This window comes from Chiloscyllium punctatum, chromosome 16 (genome assembly GCF_047496795.1).
Source record: "Chiloscyllium punctatum isolate Juve2018m chromosome 16, sChiPun1.3, whole genome shotgun sequence".
NCBI classification, from domain to species: Eukaryota; Metazoa; Chordata; class Chondrichthyes; order Orectolobiformes; family Hemiscylliidae; genus Chiloscyllium; species Chiloscyllium punctatum.
Genome location: NC_092754.1, coordinates 69,515,811 through 69,532,411, shown reverse-complemented (window position 1 = coordinate 69,532,411; position 16,601 = coordinate 69,515,811). Strand labels below are relative to the sequence as shown.

General features: G+C 46.9%; 1 protein-coding gene and 1 pseudogene across 1 annotated transcript in view; one reads left to right on the top strand and one right to left on the bottom strand.

Annotated features, from left to right (window-relative positions):
- Positions 1–16,601, top strand: part of LOC140487198 (uncharacterized) — a 59,696-nt gene that overhangs the window by 9,376 nt on the left and 33,719 nt on the right. Inside the window, exon 1 of the mRNA XM_072586845.1 lies at positions 11,924–13,444. Coding sequence (XP_072442946.1) covers positions 12,245–13,444 — 1,200 coding nt within the window. The 5' untranslated portion in view covers positions 11,924–12,244. Of the gene's footprint in view, positions 13,445–16,601 lie in introns of the transcript that reaches the window.
- The window catches only part of LOC140487204 (uncharacterized), a 62,333-nt pseudogene that overhangs the window by 30,406 nt on the left and 15,326 nt on the right, over positions 1–16,601 (bottom strand).

The following is a 16,601-nucleotide window of genomic DNA, read 5'->3' as shown; positions in this document are numbered from 1 at the left end:
GTGATTTCAGTCCCATACCCAGGCCTGGCATTTCTATCCCCATATTGTCTCTGTCGGGGTTTTGCTGGGGACCCAATGGGACCAGAGGTTTGGGGTGTCAGGCTGCCTGCTTGGCAGCAGCATCCATCTGCTCATTCCTTTGGAGACTGTATCCATTGCCTCAGCATGAGCTGAACATCTTGATAGCTGCCAGATTGATTGGACAAAACAGCATTACTGTTCGTCTGCCCCATGGGGGTTAAAAATCCTCTCCGTTCCCACAAGTCTCTGTAATCATGGGTCACACCAAAAGCACAGTGAGAGTTGAAGATCTCAACCCCGGGAGGGGTCTCTCAGTTCCGCGATCGGTCAAATGAACACTAGGATTATGGTCTGCTTCAGCAAGGTTTCACACTTTAATTTGTAATGGCCGGGCAAAGATTTGTCCAGCAACACAGATATTAAAAGATTCTGTGTTCCTTGGAGAAACTGTGTGATTAACTTAGAATAAAAAATCAATTTTCGTATGTTTCTTAAGAGACAGTACAGCCTTAATTCCAGAATAATCCAATAAAATGTAATAAAATTACACAATGGAAACAGGTTAATCCAATGATACTTCCTGGGAAATAATGTTGTTTCACGCGTATTATCTCCTCATACCTGTGCTTCAAGGTTAGCTAGGATGGTCAGTAATGTCTTATCTAGCTTAATTAGATCCATACAATGAAGAAGGCATCGTTTGCTTAATCTGTAATTCAGTTCGCTCAGGAATGCAGAAATGCAGCTTTGAGCCATTTTAAACACAATGTTAATTTGCAGCCTAAAGCCATGTTGTTCTATTACTTTATATTGAGATGCCATTTTGTGATGAATAAAAGCTCCTGACAACAGCCTAAATCTAGGTATTAGATCCTCATCTGGTGTGGACCTGCTCCGTCACTCAAAACAAAACTCAATTTACAATTTCAGGCCATACGTGGTATTCTGCTAAATTAATCCAGTTGATTTTTTTCTGTTTAAAAATGTGAAATCCTCGTGAACAGTTCTTCCAGTTAATCACTGGATATTCAAATTTCTCTTCACAATTAAAGATCATAACGAAACTGGGTGTCATTGTGGGATTTTGAATCTGAAGGGTGTGCTTGTGAAGTTTGAATGAACAATATTTCAAAGTGAATGTTATCGTGTTCAGTATTAAGACTTTCTGGAGATGAAAAATTTGCCCTTGTGTGTTTTGCAACACTTAACCAAGGTCAGTTCTATAGAATATGCAGACAGGTTGATGCGAGAGTTGAGAGCTGGGGCAAACATCAGAAATAATGGAGGCAGGAGCACAGCAATTAGAGTTAGAAAGTTAGCCAAAAATATAAAAACAGGAAGGAAAGTTTCATCACTTTGTTAACTTTTTTAAGAAAAGCTAAGTGTTGGTTCTGTAAAAAATGAGTCTGGGGATTCAATAACGGAGGACAAAGAGATGGCAGATGAATTAAAAAGAGCTTGAATCTGTCTTCACTAGAGAGGATACAAGTAACAGCCTGGAACTAGCTGGAAATCAGGAATTGAAAGGGAAGGAGGAACTGAAGACAATTACAATTACCAGGGAAGTAGTACTGAGTAAACTGTTGGAACTACAAGCTCACAAGTCCCAGGGGTCCAAAGGATTTCATTCTAGACCCTTAAAAGAAAAATTAGCTGGTGATATAGTTAATGCATTGGTTTTAATTTTCCAAACGTCATTAGTTTCAGGGAAGGTTTCTGTAGATTGGAAAACTCCTTTCTTCAAAAAGGGAGACCGAGAACAGGACACTGTAGACCATTTACCTTAACATATGTCATAGGGAAAATGTTCAAAGCTATGATTAAAGATGTGATGACAGGGCACTTGTACAAGTTCAAGGTAATCAGGCAGCGTGAATGTGTTTTTGTCAATGGGAAATAATGTTGTAATAATGTTTTGAAGAACTGCCTCTCCGCACTGTGACTGAGCTGATAAATCTCATGAACCGACAGGGAATGGAATCCGTCAGCACAGTCCCCGCATTTCTACGACTTCTCTGTCGTTCTGGTGTTCTTTTGGCTCCCTGTTTCTGATGAACAATTGAAACTGTGATCACACTCAGGAAATGTGTGCAGTTACTCCCTGCTGCGACGACTATAATGTTACTTCAGTCTGTGTAACTGGTTACAGCTCCATCCCATAGACAGCTCACTGGGGCACACTCTCTCTCCACAAGGACAAAAGACATACAAAAGTGGAGTAACCAGACAAAACGCAGAAGCAATAAAATGTCGAACCACAGGGGGAAAAAAAATTGTGGCTCTACCCCTTTTTTTTCCCTGGCATTTGGACACTTCAAATCTGTCAATAACAGCAACAACCTCAAAGAGCATACTGCGCATGTTTGTCGGTGTCAGCAACGCAGTACGCATGCTCGCCGGTGTCAGCAAAAACTGGTGCGCATGCTAATCGCTATCGGCAAATAAGGCGCGAGACCTTCTTTTGATTGACCAATAGGGAGCACAGGAGAACAGGAAGGACATTGGTCCTCCTGCCAATCAGAGTCACCCCGTTGTCTGAACGCGGAAGTTGGACCATGAGGTTCTGAAGCTGCTGCTGCTCGTGTCTGAGTGAACATTGAGCTTCATCCCAGACTGCAAATTCCTCCCTCTGTCCATTATCTGGGAGTACGGCACTCTCTTCTCTTGTCACCTTTTCCATTTATTTTTTTCATTCTGGGATTCAGTTGTTGACTTGCAGCAACTAAAAGGAAAGGGAGTGTGTCGGGATGGGGACAGACTCTGGAAACGTTGCGCCAGGTCTGTGTCTCAATTGGCAAGATACACAGGTAGGAGGCTGGAAGAACACAACAAGTCAGGCAGTATCAGGAGGTGGAGAAGTCAATGTTTCGGGTGTAACCCTTCTTCAAGATTGGGGATGGGTGTAGGGGGCGATGCAGATAAAGGGTGTGCTGGTTGGTGAAGTGGGCACAGATGTAGACAGGTAGAGGGTTCGACCTAGGCAAAAGGGAGGACTGCAGGTGCTGGAAACCAGAGTTTAGATCAGAGTGGTGCTGGAAAAGCACAGCAGGTCAGGTAGCATCCGAGGAGCAGGAAAATCGACGTTTCGGGCAAAAGCCCTTCATCAGAAATTTCCCCAGGGTCGGGGAGTCCAAAGCTAGAGGACATTTGTTTGAGGTGAGAGGGGAATGATTTAAAAGGGACGTGAAGGACAACTTTTTCACATAGACAGTTGTACATATATGAAACGAACTGCTAGCGCGGCACGGTGGCACAGTGGTTAGCACTGCTGCCTCACAGTGCCAGAGACCCCGGTTCAATTCCTGCCTCAGGCGACTGACTGTGTGGAGTTTGCACATTCTCCCCGTGTCTGCATGGGTTTCCTCCGGGTGCTCCGGTTTCCTCCCACAGTCCAAAGATGTGCAGGGTAGGTGAATTGGCCATGCTAAATTCCCCGTAGTGTTAGGTAAGGGGTCGATGTAGGGGTATGGGTGGGTTGCGCTTCGGCGGGGCAGTATGGACTTGTTGGGCCGAAGGGCCTGTTTCCACACTGTAAGTAATCTAATCTAATCTAATCTAAAAAGAGTTGGTCGAGGCTGGTACGATTACATTTAAAATGCATCGGGATGGTTTGGAGTCGTGTGGGTTACGTGCTGGCAAACGGGACTAGATTAATTTCAGATATGTGGTCGGCACAGACAAGTTGGGCCGTAAGGTCTGCTTCCATGCTGTGAAAGCAGAAGTGTGGTTGTGAAGACTGGACTTTCTGAGCACCTTTCAAAGATGTAAAAACAATGACTGCAGATGCTGGAAACCAGATTCTGGATTAGTGGTTCTGGAAGAGCACAGCAGTTCAGGCAGCATCCAAGGAGCAGCGAAATCGACGTTTCGGGCAAAATCGCTTCATCAGGAATGAAGGCAGAGAGCCTGAAGTGTGGAGAGATAAGCTAGAGGGGGGTGGGGGTGGGGAGAAAGTAGCACAGAGTACAATAGGTGAGTGGGGAAGGGGATGAAGGTGATAGGTCAGGGAGGGGAGGGTGGAGTGGATAGGTGGAAAAAGAGATAGGCAGGTAGGACAAGTCATGGGGACAGTGCTGAGCTGGAAATTTTAAACTAGGGTGAGGTGGGGGAAGGGGAAATGAGGAAACTGTTGAAGTTCAGATTGATGCCCTGGGGTTGAAGTGTTCCGAGGCGGAAGATGAGGCGTTCTTCCTCCAGGCATCTGGTGGTGAGGGAGTGGCGGTGAAGGAGGCCCAGGACCTCCATGTCCTCAGCAGAGTGGGAGGGGGAGTTGAAATGTTGGGCCACGGGGCGGTGTGGTTGATTGGTGCGGGTGTCCCGGATATGTTCCCTAAAGCGCTCTGCTAGGAGGCACCCAGTGTTTTGCCCTTATTGGGAGCAGAAGAATGCAATGAAGTCTTGCATTTGTGAGAGAGCAACTGAGTAAGGAGGTACAACTGGGATTTTGGTGGAAAATGGGAATTCTTTGCACTGTGGGATGAAGCCCAACCCTATCCAGTTATTTCAGCTCGTGGGTGAGACTCAATCCAGGTAATATTTTATAAATTCCTGCTTTGGAAATAGAACCAGTCTGATTCAAGACTGGGATATAGACAGACTCTGATCTCACACCTTTAATGCATGGTCTGAGCTGGGATGACACCTTTTGTTATAAAGACTAGGACCCGTGGACACAGCCTTAGAATTAGAGGGGGTCATTTCAGAACGGAAATGCGGAGACATTTCTTCAGCCAGAGAGTGGTGGGCCTGTGGAATTCATTGCCACGGAGTGCAGTGGAAGCCGGGACGCTAAATGTCTTCAAGGCCGAGATTGATAGGTTCTTGTTGTCTAGAGGAATTAAGGGCTACGGGGAGAATGCTGGCAAGTGGAGCTGAAATGCGCATCAGCCATGATTGAATGGCGGAGTGGACTCGATGGGCCGAATGGCCTTACTTCCACTCCTATGTCTTATGGTCTTATAAAACCTTAACTTATTTCAAGAAAGTGTCTTTCAGGATGTTCTGGGATTTACATATTAATGATACCTGCAGACCATTCTGAAAGCTGAAAGGCTTAACAATCCCAAGTTTGTTCAATATATCATTTCAGTGGCAGGACACCGTAATGTTTTTCTATAAATTCTGTACCTTATTATCATCTTCTCCACAACCACCTGATGAAGGAGCAGCACTCCAAATGCTGGTCCTTCCAAATAAACCTGTTGGACAATAACCCGGGTGTGTGTGATTTTTTTTAAACTTTGTCCAGGTTAGGTTGGATTGATCATGCTAAAGTGCTCACAGTGCCCAGGGAGGTGCAGGTTTGTGTGAATTGGCTGTGCTAAATTACACATAGTGTCCAGGGATGCGCAACTTAGAATGGATTGGCCGTGCTAAATTACCTATAGTTCCCAGGAATGTGCAGGTTAGGGTTAATTGACCAGGTCAAACTATCCAGAGTGAAGATCTAGACCCCTCTTAAGGGGCCTTTTGGTTCGCGATTGGTCTAAAGAATCAATGGAATGCAGTCTGTACAAAGCAAGGTTATCAGTTTAATAAGGCATCTTGACCCAATTCTGTCCAGCAACACAGTGATTAAAGCTTCTGTGTTCCATGGTGAAGTTGTGCAATTACATTTGAAAATGACACGTTATTTATTTAGGTTTTTTAAGAGACAGTACAGCCTTAATTACAAGAAAAGACCAATCAAATGTAATAAGGTGACATGCTTTAGAGCAGGTTAATCCAATGATATTTCCTGGGGAAGGGGTCTTAATTACGTAAATCATCATGCCATGGTAGCAGCTCAAGGTTAGTTCAAATGGTCAATTAATGTGTCAGTGTTCATTTTAAACAAACTCCATTGTCCTCTTATCTTTGGATTGTAGCTTAATTCTGCAAAACAGCAGGACAAGTTCACAGAGTTCAATCATTATTCTCAGCCATTTTGTGTATTATTTTAAATTGAAAAGCCATTTTGTGGTTAGTAAAAACCTACATATACTTGTTGAGTCTGACAATAATCTAAATTCAAATTTTAGATCCTCACCTGAAGCATCAGAGTCTGGGGGGTGACCTGATAAACGTTTGTAAGAGGCATGGATATGGTGAATACCCAAGGTCTTTTCCCCAGGGTAAGGGAGTCCAAAGCTCGAGGGCATATGTTTGAGGTGAGAGGGGAATGATTTCAAAGGGACCTGAGGGGCAACTTCACACAGAGAGTGGTGCATGTATGGAACGAGCTGCCAGAGGGAGTGGTGGTGGTTGGTGCAATTACTACATTTAAAAAGCATCCGGATGGGGATATGAATAGGAAGGGTTCGGAGGGATTATGGGGCACATGCAGACAAATGAGGCTAGATTAGTTTAGGATATCTGATCAGATGAATTGGACCAAAGGGTCTCTTTCTGTACTGTACGACACTAATCGTCTTTGGCGAAAGCAGAAGTGTGGTTGTGAAGACTGGACTTTCAGAGTAGCTTTCAAAGATGTTTTGTCCTTACTGGGAGCAGAAGAAGTTACAATGAAATCTTGCATTTGTGAGACAGCGACTAAGTGAGTGAGTACATCCCAGATTTTGGTGGTAAGTGGGAATTCATTACACTGTGGGGATGAAGCTGTACCCTATCCAGTCATTTCTGTGGTGGGTAAGACCAGACTTCAAGACTGGGGCGAGTAGATTTAGGACAGAGATGAGGAGGAGAAAGTGAGGACTACTGCTCTTCCTGGACTATAGTGAATCTATGGAATTGTCTTCATTAAGTATATTCAAAATGGGTTTTTGCATGGTTGGGGAATTAAGGGTAGTTGGGGCAATGCTGCTAGGAGGAGCTGAGACGATGGATAGATCGGCCATGATCACAATGAAGAACGGGGCAGGTTGGATGGGCCAAATGGCTGACTCCTGCTTTTATTACTGTGAAACTATTTCCCATGGCTAGCCCACCTAATCTGCACATTACTGGGCACTATGGGTAATTTAGCACAGCCAATCCAACCGAAGCCATTGAACACTGGGTAACTGAACATGGTCAATCCACCTGAACCTGGACAAAGTTAAACATCACATAACACCAGGTTATAGCCCAACAGGTTTATTTGGAAGTAGCACTAGCTTTCGGAGCACTGCTCTATCATCAGGTGGTTGCGGTGTATAAGATCAGAACGCACAGAATTTATGGAAAAACATGACAATGTCCTGCTAGTGAAATGATATATTGAACAAATCTGGATTGTTAGCCCTCTCATCTTTTACAGTGGGTTACAACTACCATTCATATGTAAATCTCAATAACATAAGGTTTTATAACAAAAGGTAACAACATTTGGGCGGCACGGTGGCTCAGTGGTTCTTAATTCTGCCTCACAGCGCTTGGGACCCAGGTTCAATTCCAGCCACTGGCCACAGTCTGTGTGGAGTTTGCACATTCTCCCCGTGTCTGCATGAGATTTCTCCAGGTGCTCCGGTTTCCTCCCACAATCCAAAAATATGCAGGTGAGGTGAATTGGCCATGCTTAAATTGCCCAGTGTGTTACATGCATTGGTCAGGGGGTAAATATGGGGAATGGGGCCTGGTGGGTTACTCTTTGGAAGGTTAATGTAGACCTGTTGGGCCAAAGGGCCTGTTTCCGTACTCTAGGGAATCTAATCCAATCTCAGCTCAGACAATGCGTTAAAAGTCAGAGTCTGTCTTTATCCCCACCTTGAATCTGACTAGTTCTGTTTCTAAAGTAGGAATTTATAAAATACAATATGTTCTGACAGCTTGCAGATTGCGCATTTTTGAGCAAAATAGAATTTATCTGAAAATATAATTCTGCCAGGAAGGGGCAGTGTAGAGTCAACCAGACTGCTGTGGGTCTGGAGTCAGGTGTAGGCCAGACCGGGTAACAGATGCTTTATTTCTGTTGGTGTAAATATTGTTGTAAATCATAGCTACGTACTAACAGTTACATGTAAGGGAAAGAGAATTCCTCAAGTAGGGCACTATCAGAATCCTGGGAGACCCCTATTTCTGGTTTACTTCCTATTGACAAACATTAAGCATGAGCACGTATTTATTTCTATTTTTTTTTGTTTCACTTTTCTTGTTTGATTCCCTGGTACGACTACACTCTGTGACTGGTCGGTTGTCAGGCTGGGAGGTAGTGGATTGGGTTTCGATTGACTGAATGTTGTATTGTTCTGGAAGGTGTAAAGGGGCTGAGGGGTGGGGTTTCGGGGAATCAAAACTTCAGCAGAGCTGAACATCTTGCTGTGTGAGAACAGGGAGATCGACAGAGGACGGAGAAGCCAGGACCTGAAATCCGACCTGACACCGGATTACTGTGATCAGTGTTTTGATTTGCAATGCCAACCCTCTACCTTCACCTAGCTTCCCGTTTGACTACCCCCTCGACGTTCAAGGACTAATCCTTGTCGTCCTGAAGCCACGTCTCTGTAAGGAGTCTCAGACCATAATTATTCTCTTCAATGTGTGCAGTCAATTCATTCACTTTTGTAACAGTGCAGCACACATGCAGACACACTGTTTTCGGTTTAGATCTTTGCAATCCAGATTTAATTGCAGGTACATTTACTCTCCTTGTCTCCATCATTCTGTGATGTTCATTTCCCACATCACTACATTGCTCACTGGCCTTGATTGGGATTGGCCGTGCGAAATTACCCATAGTGCCCAGGGATGTGCAGGTTAGGTGTATTTGTCAGGGTAATGTAGAGCAGTAGGGGTGGGCTCCCCTTCAGAGGGTTAGGTGTGGACTCGTTGGGCCGAGTGGCCTGCTCCCACACTGTGGGGATTCTCTGAAGTGAAGGGATGCTTGCAAACGGTGCAGGGCAGGACAGCGCAGGCGCAATGCGTGCGCCCGGCTTGGCCCCGCCCACCCGCTCCTATTGTGGCGTCACAACGCGGAAGTGACACTGAATGAATGAAAATCCCTCCGTCTGGGCAAATGGTGGGGCGGGAAAATCTGTTCACTTGGAGCAATGGGAGTGACTCCAGGGCGGGAGCAGACCCTGTCAGCTCAGGGATGGGAGTTAATTACCGCGGAGGGTCGGCAGGAGGGAGTCTGACGAATAGATTGGAATCGGGGACTGGGGACGGGGCAAGTCAGTCATCTCCCGATAGAGAGGAGTAACATACTACTGCCTCTGGGGTGAAAGGTGTTCTGTGGGCCTGTATAAATAAGTTCCTTGTGGATTGAGGAGTTTCCCCTATCAGGCTTCCCTTTTCTCGAGTCGGCCCGTCCTACAAAAAGGGATGGTGTTCCTGGGCATCCTTAAAATATTTACCATAATGACGGGGTTGATCATTTTTATCCTCACGAGGCTTGCGACTGCAGGTAAAATAAAAACATGGTAACTCCCCCTGATTTCTACTGTCCAGATGGACCATCTGGTCTTTCTGATGGAAGAGTCCATTACAATAATCAATCTTCATCACGTTCCACACGTCAAAGGCGTCTGGTCCGGTGCACTGGACGACATCTCCTCAGTATGGGTGGTGGATAATCTCTGATCATTCCTGGTCCCATCAATACTTGATTCCTGATGAAGGGCTTTTGCCCGAAACGTCGATTTCGCTACTCGTTGGATGCTGCCTGAACTGCTGTGCTCTTCCAGCACCACTAATCCATACTTAGTTGCTTTCCCCATCAGGATGTCGTACGTAATCAGAAAGGTGAGGAGATAAGTGATCCTCCACATGTCCCTCCTCTTAGTTCAAGTATCTGTAATAAGATTAACATTAGAACAACAGCAGGATTCAAAAAGCCAACTGGACAGGGTCCACTCCTTTTGTTGGGATTCCAGGATTCTCTCCTCCTCTCCCCCCCACTTTTGATTGGTGCGATCAATCAATTTACATTGGAGCAGTTGGACCCAAGCTGAGCGCCCAGTGACTGTGACCGCCGTAGGGGTGGGAAGTAAAACCTGGAAGGGGCCATCCCAACGAGGTTGGAGACCTTTGCCAGTCCAGTTCTTGACGAGCACCAATGAACCAGGCTCTACCCGTGTCGAGGCTGAAAGGGGGGGAACATCGCTGTAGGTCACACGCTCCTGGGAGTGAAAGGCACACATAACATTGGTTAGAGCAAGAACATAACCAATGATTGCTTCGGTCATGTGGTGGACGTGGACTGAGAAGGGAGCCGAACCGTTCCAAGGGGTACGGAGGGGGTGACCAGAGAGACTCTCAGCTGGAGACAGTCGTGTCTTGCCTGCAGACATGGATCACATCTGGAATAAGGCCACAGGGATTAACATAACCAGGAGAGGCCAGACTCTGCCATTAATTTGGCAAGTTTAGTCTTGAGTCTGGTTAAAATATTCAACAAGGCCGGTCACCTGAGGATGATAAGTACCATGCAGTTGCCGACAAATTCAAAGCTGGGAACAGAGTTCTCTGTTAATATTACCCACAAAGTGTGGTCCATTGTCCGAGGTAATGCATGGAGGTATACTGAAGGGGGGAATTATTTCCTTAAACAAAATCTTCACCACAGTCTCAGCAGTAGCGTTAGGGGGAGGGTAGGCTTCAATCCACTTCAAAAAGACATCAACAATAAGCAAAACATATTTATAGCAACTCAACTCATTTCTCCAACTCAATGAAGTCCAGTTGAAGTGTCTCCAAGGGACCCTCCAACAAGGGAGTTCTTGTAGAGATACTTGAACTAAGAGGTGGGGGATCGCCTACCCACTGACCTGTTTGATCATGTACAACATCCTGATCGGGAAAGTCACTGACTGAGTATCGATGCGATCTGAAAATGATCTGAGATTATCCTGATGTCATCTGGTGCACCAGACCAGACGCTTTCAACGTGGAGTCGCTTGAGCGATGGAGTGAGCTGCCAGAGGAAGTGGTGGGGGTGCTGGTATGATGACAAGTTAAAAGGCTCCTGGACGGGCATCTGAATATGAAGGGTTCAGATGGGTCAAGGCCAAGTGATGGCAAATGCGACTGGAGTCATAGAGATGTACAGCACAGAAACAGACCCTTCGGTCCAACTCGTCATTGCTGACAAGAGAGCCAACCCAATTTAGTCCCAGCTGTCAGCACCCAACCCATATAGGGGCCAAGTGATGGCAAACGTGACTAGATTAATTTAGGATATCTGGGCAGGTTGGACCAAAGGGTCTGTTTCCGTGCTGTGTGACTCTAATTGTCTTCAGTGAAAGCAGAAGTGTGGTTGTGAAGGCTGGACTTTCAGAGCATGTTGTGCCCTGACTCTAAGCAGCTGAAAATGTGTCGTTGGAAAAGTGCAGCAGGTCAAGCAGCATCCAAGGATCAGGAGAATTGACAATTCGAGCATGAGCCCTGAAGAAAGGTTTTTCCAGCAACATATTTTCAGCTCTGATCTCTACCATCCGCAGTCCTCACTTTCTCCTGACTGGAAGCAGAAGAGTTTGTCTGAAGTGTGTTGGTGTTAATGCCTTGATGTCTCATTTTGCTCCCACCTTCCCGGGGTCATTAACCATTTTGTGTCTGGTCCTTCCTCAAGAAGCTGCATTGCAGGTTCACCCTGAATTGACACTTTTTTATTGCTTCCCAAAATCAGACCTGCTCACTCTCAGCAGTATCCCAGTGTTGTGAAAGATATTAACTTTCAGGTGGAGGTATCCAAAATTCAGAGAGATGTTAGTCTTGATGTTTTTGCTTTTTCTGCCCCTGTAAGATCCTGAATCTTCAGGGGAATTAGTTAGAGCAGAGTGAGAACAGAGGGGAAGGGAGAGTGGGATGGTGCTTTCAATTTTGTGGAATAACAAAAGGAAAGGATATTCCACAGAAAGGAGAATTGAGTGTTCAGAATTTCTACCCTGCACTGATCATCCCTTTTGTAATCCCTTTTTGCAGAGTATTTAAAAATCTGAAGACTGAAGTTTCAAAATCAACGAATGAAGGGCTTACACCCTTCATTCTCCTGCTCTCCAAATGCTGCCTGACCTGCTGTGCTTTTTGACTGACTGTCCAGTGTCTGCAGTCCTCACTTTGATGTCAATGTCTGACAGTCTCTGAATCCATTGGGACCGCAACTATTTTTGACTGTGATTTCTGTGAGAGGGATCTACACTTTTTGGTTCCTGTTTGAGGACGTTTTCAGCATCAGTGGGACTGGACAAGAGACCCCACTGTTTCAGCGCACTGTGCGTGGAGCCTGGAACAGTTATATGGCCTGGGAAGGGGACTTCACGGCAGGGAAAGGCTCTACACGTGTTTGTGTGCAGCTGAAGCTTTGGCTATGGAGAAACCTGAGGAATCCTGCCCTGTGGAGAAACCGTGGAAGTGTGGTGACTGTGGGAAAGGCTTCCGTGTCCCGTCTGCCCTGGAGACTCATTGGCGCAGTCACACCGGGGAGAGGCCATTCCCCTGCACCGACTGCGGGATGGCCTTCAGACATTCCTCCCACCTGATGGCCCACCAGCGGGACCACACGGGGGAGAGGCCCTTCAGCTGTCCACTTTGTGGGAAGGCCTTCAGATATTCCTCCTCCCTGATGAGGCATCAGCGTGTCCACACGGGGGAGAGGCCCTTCAGCTGCCCCGAATGCGGGAAGGCCTATACCGACATCTCCTCCCTGATGAGGCACCAACGGGCCCACACGGGGGAGAGGCCCTTCAGCTGTCCCGAGTGCGGGAAGGCCTTTACCGACATCTCCTCCCTGATGAGGCACCAGCAGATCCACACGGGGGAAAGGCCCTTCAGCTGCCCCGAGTGTGGGAAGGCCTTCAGTTATTCCTCTGCCCTGCGGATCCACCGGCGTGTCCACACGGGGGAGAAGCCCTTCAGCTGTCCTGAATGTGGGAAGGCCTTCACAGACGTCTCCACCCTGCAGAAGCACCAGCGGATCCACACGGGGGAGAGGCCCTTCAGCTGCCCCGAGTGTGGGAAGGCCTTTACCCACGGCTCCGCCCTGCGGAGACACCAGCGTGTCCACATGGGGGAGAGGCCCTTCAGCTGCCCCGAGTGTGGGAAGGCCTATACTGACATCTCCTCCCTGATGAGGCACCAGCGGATCCACACGGGGGAGAGGCCCTTCAGCTGCCCCGAGTGCGGGAAGGCCTTTACCGAAGTCTCCTCCCTGATGAGGCACCAGCGGATCCACACGGGGGAGAGACCCTTTACCTGCTCTCAGCGCGGGAAGACCTTCAGCAATTCCTCCACCCTGCTGACCCACCAGCGTGTCCACACCGGGGAGAGGCCGTTCACCTGCTCTCAGTGCGGGAAGGGCTTCACCTGCTCCTCCAACCTGCGGAGCCACCGACGCGTCCACACGGGGGAGAGGCCCTTCAGCTGCCCCGAGTGTGGGAAGGCCTTTAGCGATTCCTCGAACCTGCTGGCCCACCAGCGGATCCACACCGGGGAGAGGCCGTTCACCTGCTCTCAGTGCGGGAAGGGCTTCACCCGCACCTCCCACCTGCTGACCCATCAGCGAGTTCACGTGCCATTGCAGGGGGATCGATTGGACTATCAACCCGGTTCCGGAGAGTCCCGGGTTTGAATCCCGCCAAGACAGATGGCAGAATTGGTATTCGGTCAGAAATGTGCAGTTCGGAATCTAACAAGGAGACCGTTTCAGGGAGGGGGTGGTGCGGGGGAGAAAGCCCCCATCTGATTCACTCTCTCCCTTGTTAGGGAAGGGAACCACCATTGGGGGAAAGGATTCACTCAGTCGTTCCAGCTGCATCCTTTACCCGGTCTGGCCTACACCTGACTCCAGACCCACAGCAGTCTGGTTGACTCTACACTGCCCCTTCCTTGCAAATGAGCAGGGAGCCACTTACTTGGAGACAGGGTATGGGTTAAAATTGCTGAGTGAGGCAATACTTCCTCCGGGTTACGGCTGTACCAAGGATCCAATTACAAAGGGACAACTTGGTGCTGACCAATAGTAAAGACAGTGAGGGGGGTGGGACAAGGGGACGTGTGGTGTGTGCACTTTGACCTTGAGCTGTTCAAAAAGCAACTGCTTTTTCTCTGCCTTTTTGCTGGGGGGATCTGAAGCTGTGACAAAGTTGGGTTGCAATAAAGGTTACCTGAACTTACCACCGGGCTCAGACTCTCATTGAACGCTTTGAGCTCCAAGAGGTTTTTGTTTTAAAGCTGCTCATTTCTTTCAGCCTCCTGCACTAAGTTTAGAACATGGAACATAGAACAGTACAGTGCAGAACAGGCCCTTCAGCCCTCGATGTTGCACTGACCTGTGAACTATTCTCAGCTTGTCCCCCTACACTATCCCAAAATCAACCATGTGCTTATCTAAGGATTGTTTATATCTCCCTAATGTGGCTGAGTTGACTACCTTCGCAGGTCGGGAATTCCACGCCCTTACCACTCTCTGCATAAAGAACTTGCCTCTGACATCCATCTTAGATCTATCATCCCTCAATTTGTAGTTATGTCCCCTCGTACAAGCTGACGTCACCATGCTAGGAAAGAGTCTTTCACTGTCTACCCTATCTAATCCTCTGATCATCTTATATGTCTCTATCAAATCCCCTCTTAGCCTTCTTCTTTCCAATGAGAACAGACCCAAGTCTCTCAGCCTTTCCTCATAAGACCCTCCCTCCAGACCAGGCAACATCCTGGTAAATCTCCTCTGCACCTTTTCCAATGCTTCCACATCCTTTCTGTAATTGGGCGACCAGAACTATACACAATATTCCAAATATGGCTGCACCAGTGTTTTGTATAGTTGCAGCATGATATTGCGGTTCCAGAACTCAATCCCTCTACGAATGAAACCTAACACACCGTGTGCCTTCTTCACAGCACTACCCATCTGAGTGGCAACTTTCAGGGATCTATGTACATGGACTCCAAGATCCCTCTGCACATCCACACTACCAAGAATCTTTCCATTGACCAACTACTCTGCCATCCTGTTATTCTTCCCGAAGTGCATCACCTCACATTTAGCTGCATTGAACTCCATTTGCCACCTCTCAGCCCAATTCTGCAGTTTATCCAATCCCCCTGCAACTTGTAACATTCTTCCAAACTGTCCAGTACTCCACCGACTTTAGTGTCATCTGCAAATTTACTAATCCATCCACCTATGCCTGTGTCTAAGTCAGTTATAAAAATGACAAACAGCAGTGGTGCCAAAACAGATCCTTGTGGAACACCACTAGTAACTGGACTCCAGGCTGAATATTTTCCATCAACCACCACTCGCTGCCTTCTTCCAGTTTCTAATCTTTTCTACAATAGATGTAAGACTCACTGGTCTATAATTACCTGGGTCATCTCTGCTGCCCTTCTTGAATAAGGGCACATTTGCAATCCTCCAGTCCTCAGGTACTAAACCCGTAGACAATGACGACTCAAATATCAAAGCCAAAGGCTCTGCTATCTCCTCCCTCGCTTCCCAGAGAATCCTTGTATAAATCCCATCTAGCCCAGGGGACTTGTCCACTTTCACTCCTCCTTGAATTGATAACACCTGTGTGTAACCAACCTCGGTCCTTTCGAGTCCAATATCTCGTACCTCATTCTTTTCCTGAGTGAACACTGATGAGAAATGTTCATTTAGCCTCTCTCCGAACTCTACAGGGCCCACACTCCACTTCCCACTTCTGTCTTTGATTGGCCCTATTCCTACCCTAATCATCTGTTTGCTAAAGACTGCTCGTGTCCTCTCTTTGCTCTTCTTAACTCTCTCTTTCAATCCTTCCTCGGTGATCTGTAATTCTCAATCGCCTCATCTGTACCATCCTGCCTCATCGACACATAAGCCTCATAGAACAGCATCATAAGACACAGAACTTACATCAAAAGATCAGTGTCATGCAACTGATAGAATATATTGAACAAACTTAGATAGTCTTCATCTCTTAGAATGGGTGTGGGCTTTGGTTCATTAATGTGTAACAATGTTCTTGAGATGACTTCAGGTTTTATAAAAAAAAAGACATGTCTGCTCAGACAATGCATTAAAGGTGAGATTTCAGTCTGTTGGTATTCCAATCTTGAATCAGACTGGTTCTGTTTCCAAAGTCTGAATTTGTAAAATATTACATGCATTGACTGCCTGCAGATTGTGTGCTTTTTGAACAAACTTGAATGTATCTGCAAATATAATTCTGCCAATACAATTTCACCCCACAGAGTAGTGTGTGTGTATCTGTGTGCATGTGAGTTTGTGTGTGTGTGTGTGTGGGGGGGGGTGTTCGGGTACATAGACAGGGTGGTTCAGGTGGCATTTCGCAACATTGCCTTCATTGTTCACACCATTGAGTATCGGGGTTGGGACATCATGTTGTGGTTGTACAGGATGTTGGTGAGGGCACTTTCAGAGTACGGAGTACAGTTCTGGTGGCCCTGTAATAGGAAGAACACTATTAGAGAGGGTTTAATAAAGATTTACCAGGATGTTGGAAGGACTGGAGGGTTTGAGTTATGAGGAGAGGCTGGGACTTTATTCACAGGAGCACAGGAAGTTGGGGGTGACCTCATTGAGATTGATAAAATCATGAAGAGTGGAGGTAAGGTGAATAGCAAATGGCTCTTCCTTAGCGTAGGGGAAATCAAAACTAGGGGGCTTTTTTTAATGTGAGGAGAGAGATTTAAAAGGAACCAGAGGGGCAACATTTTGA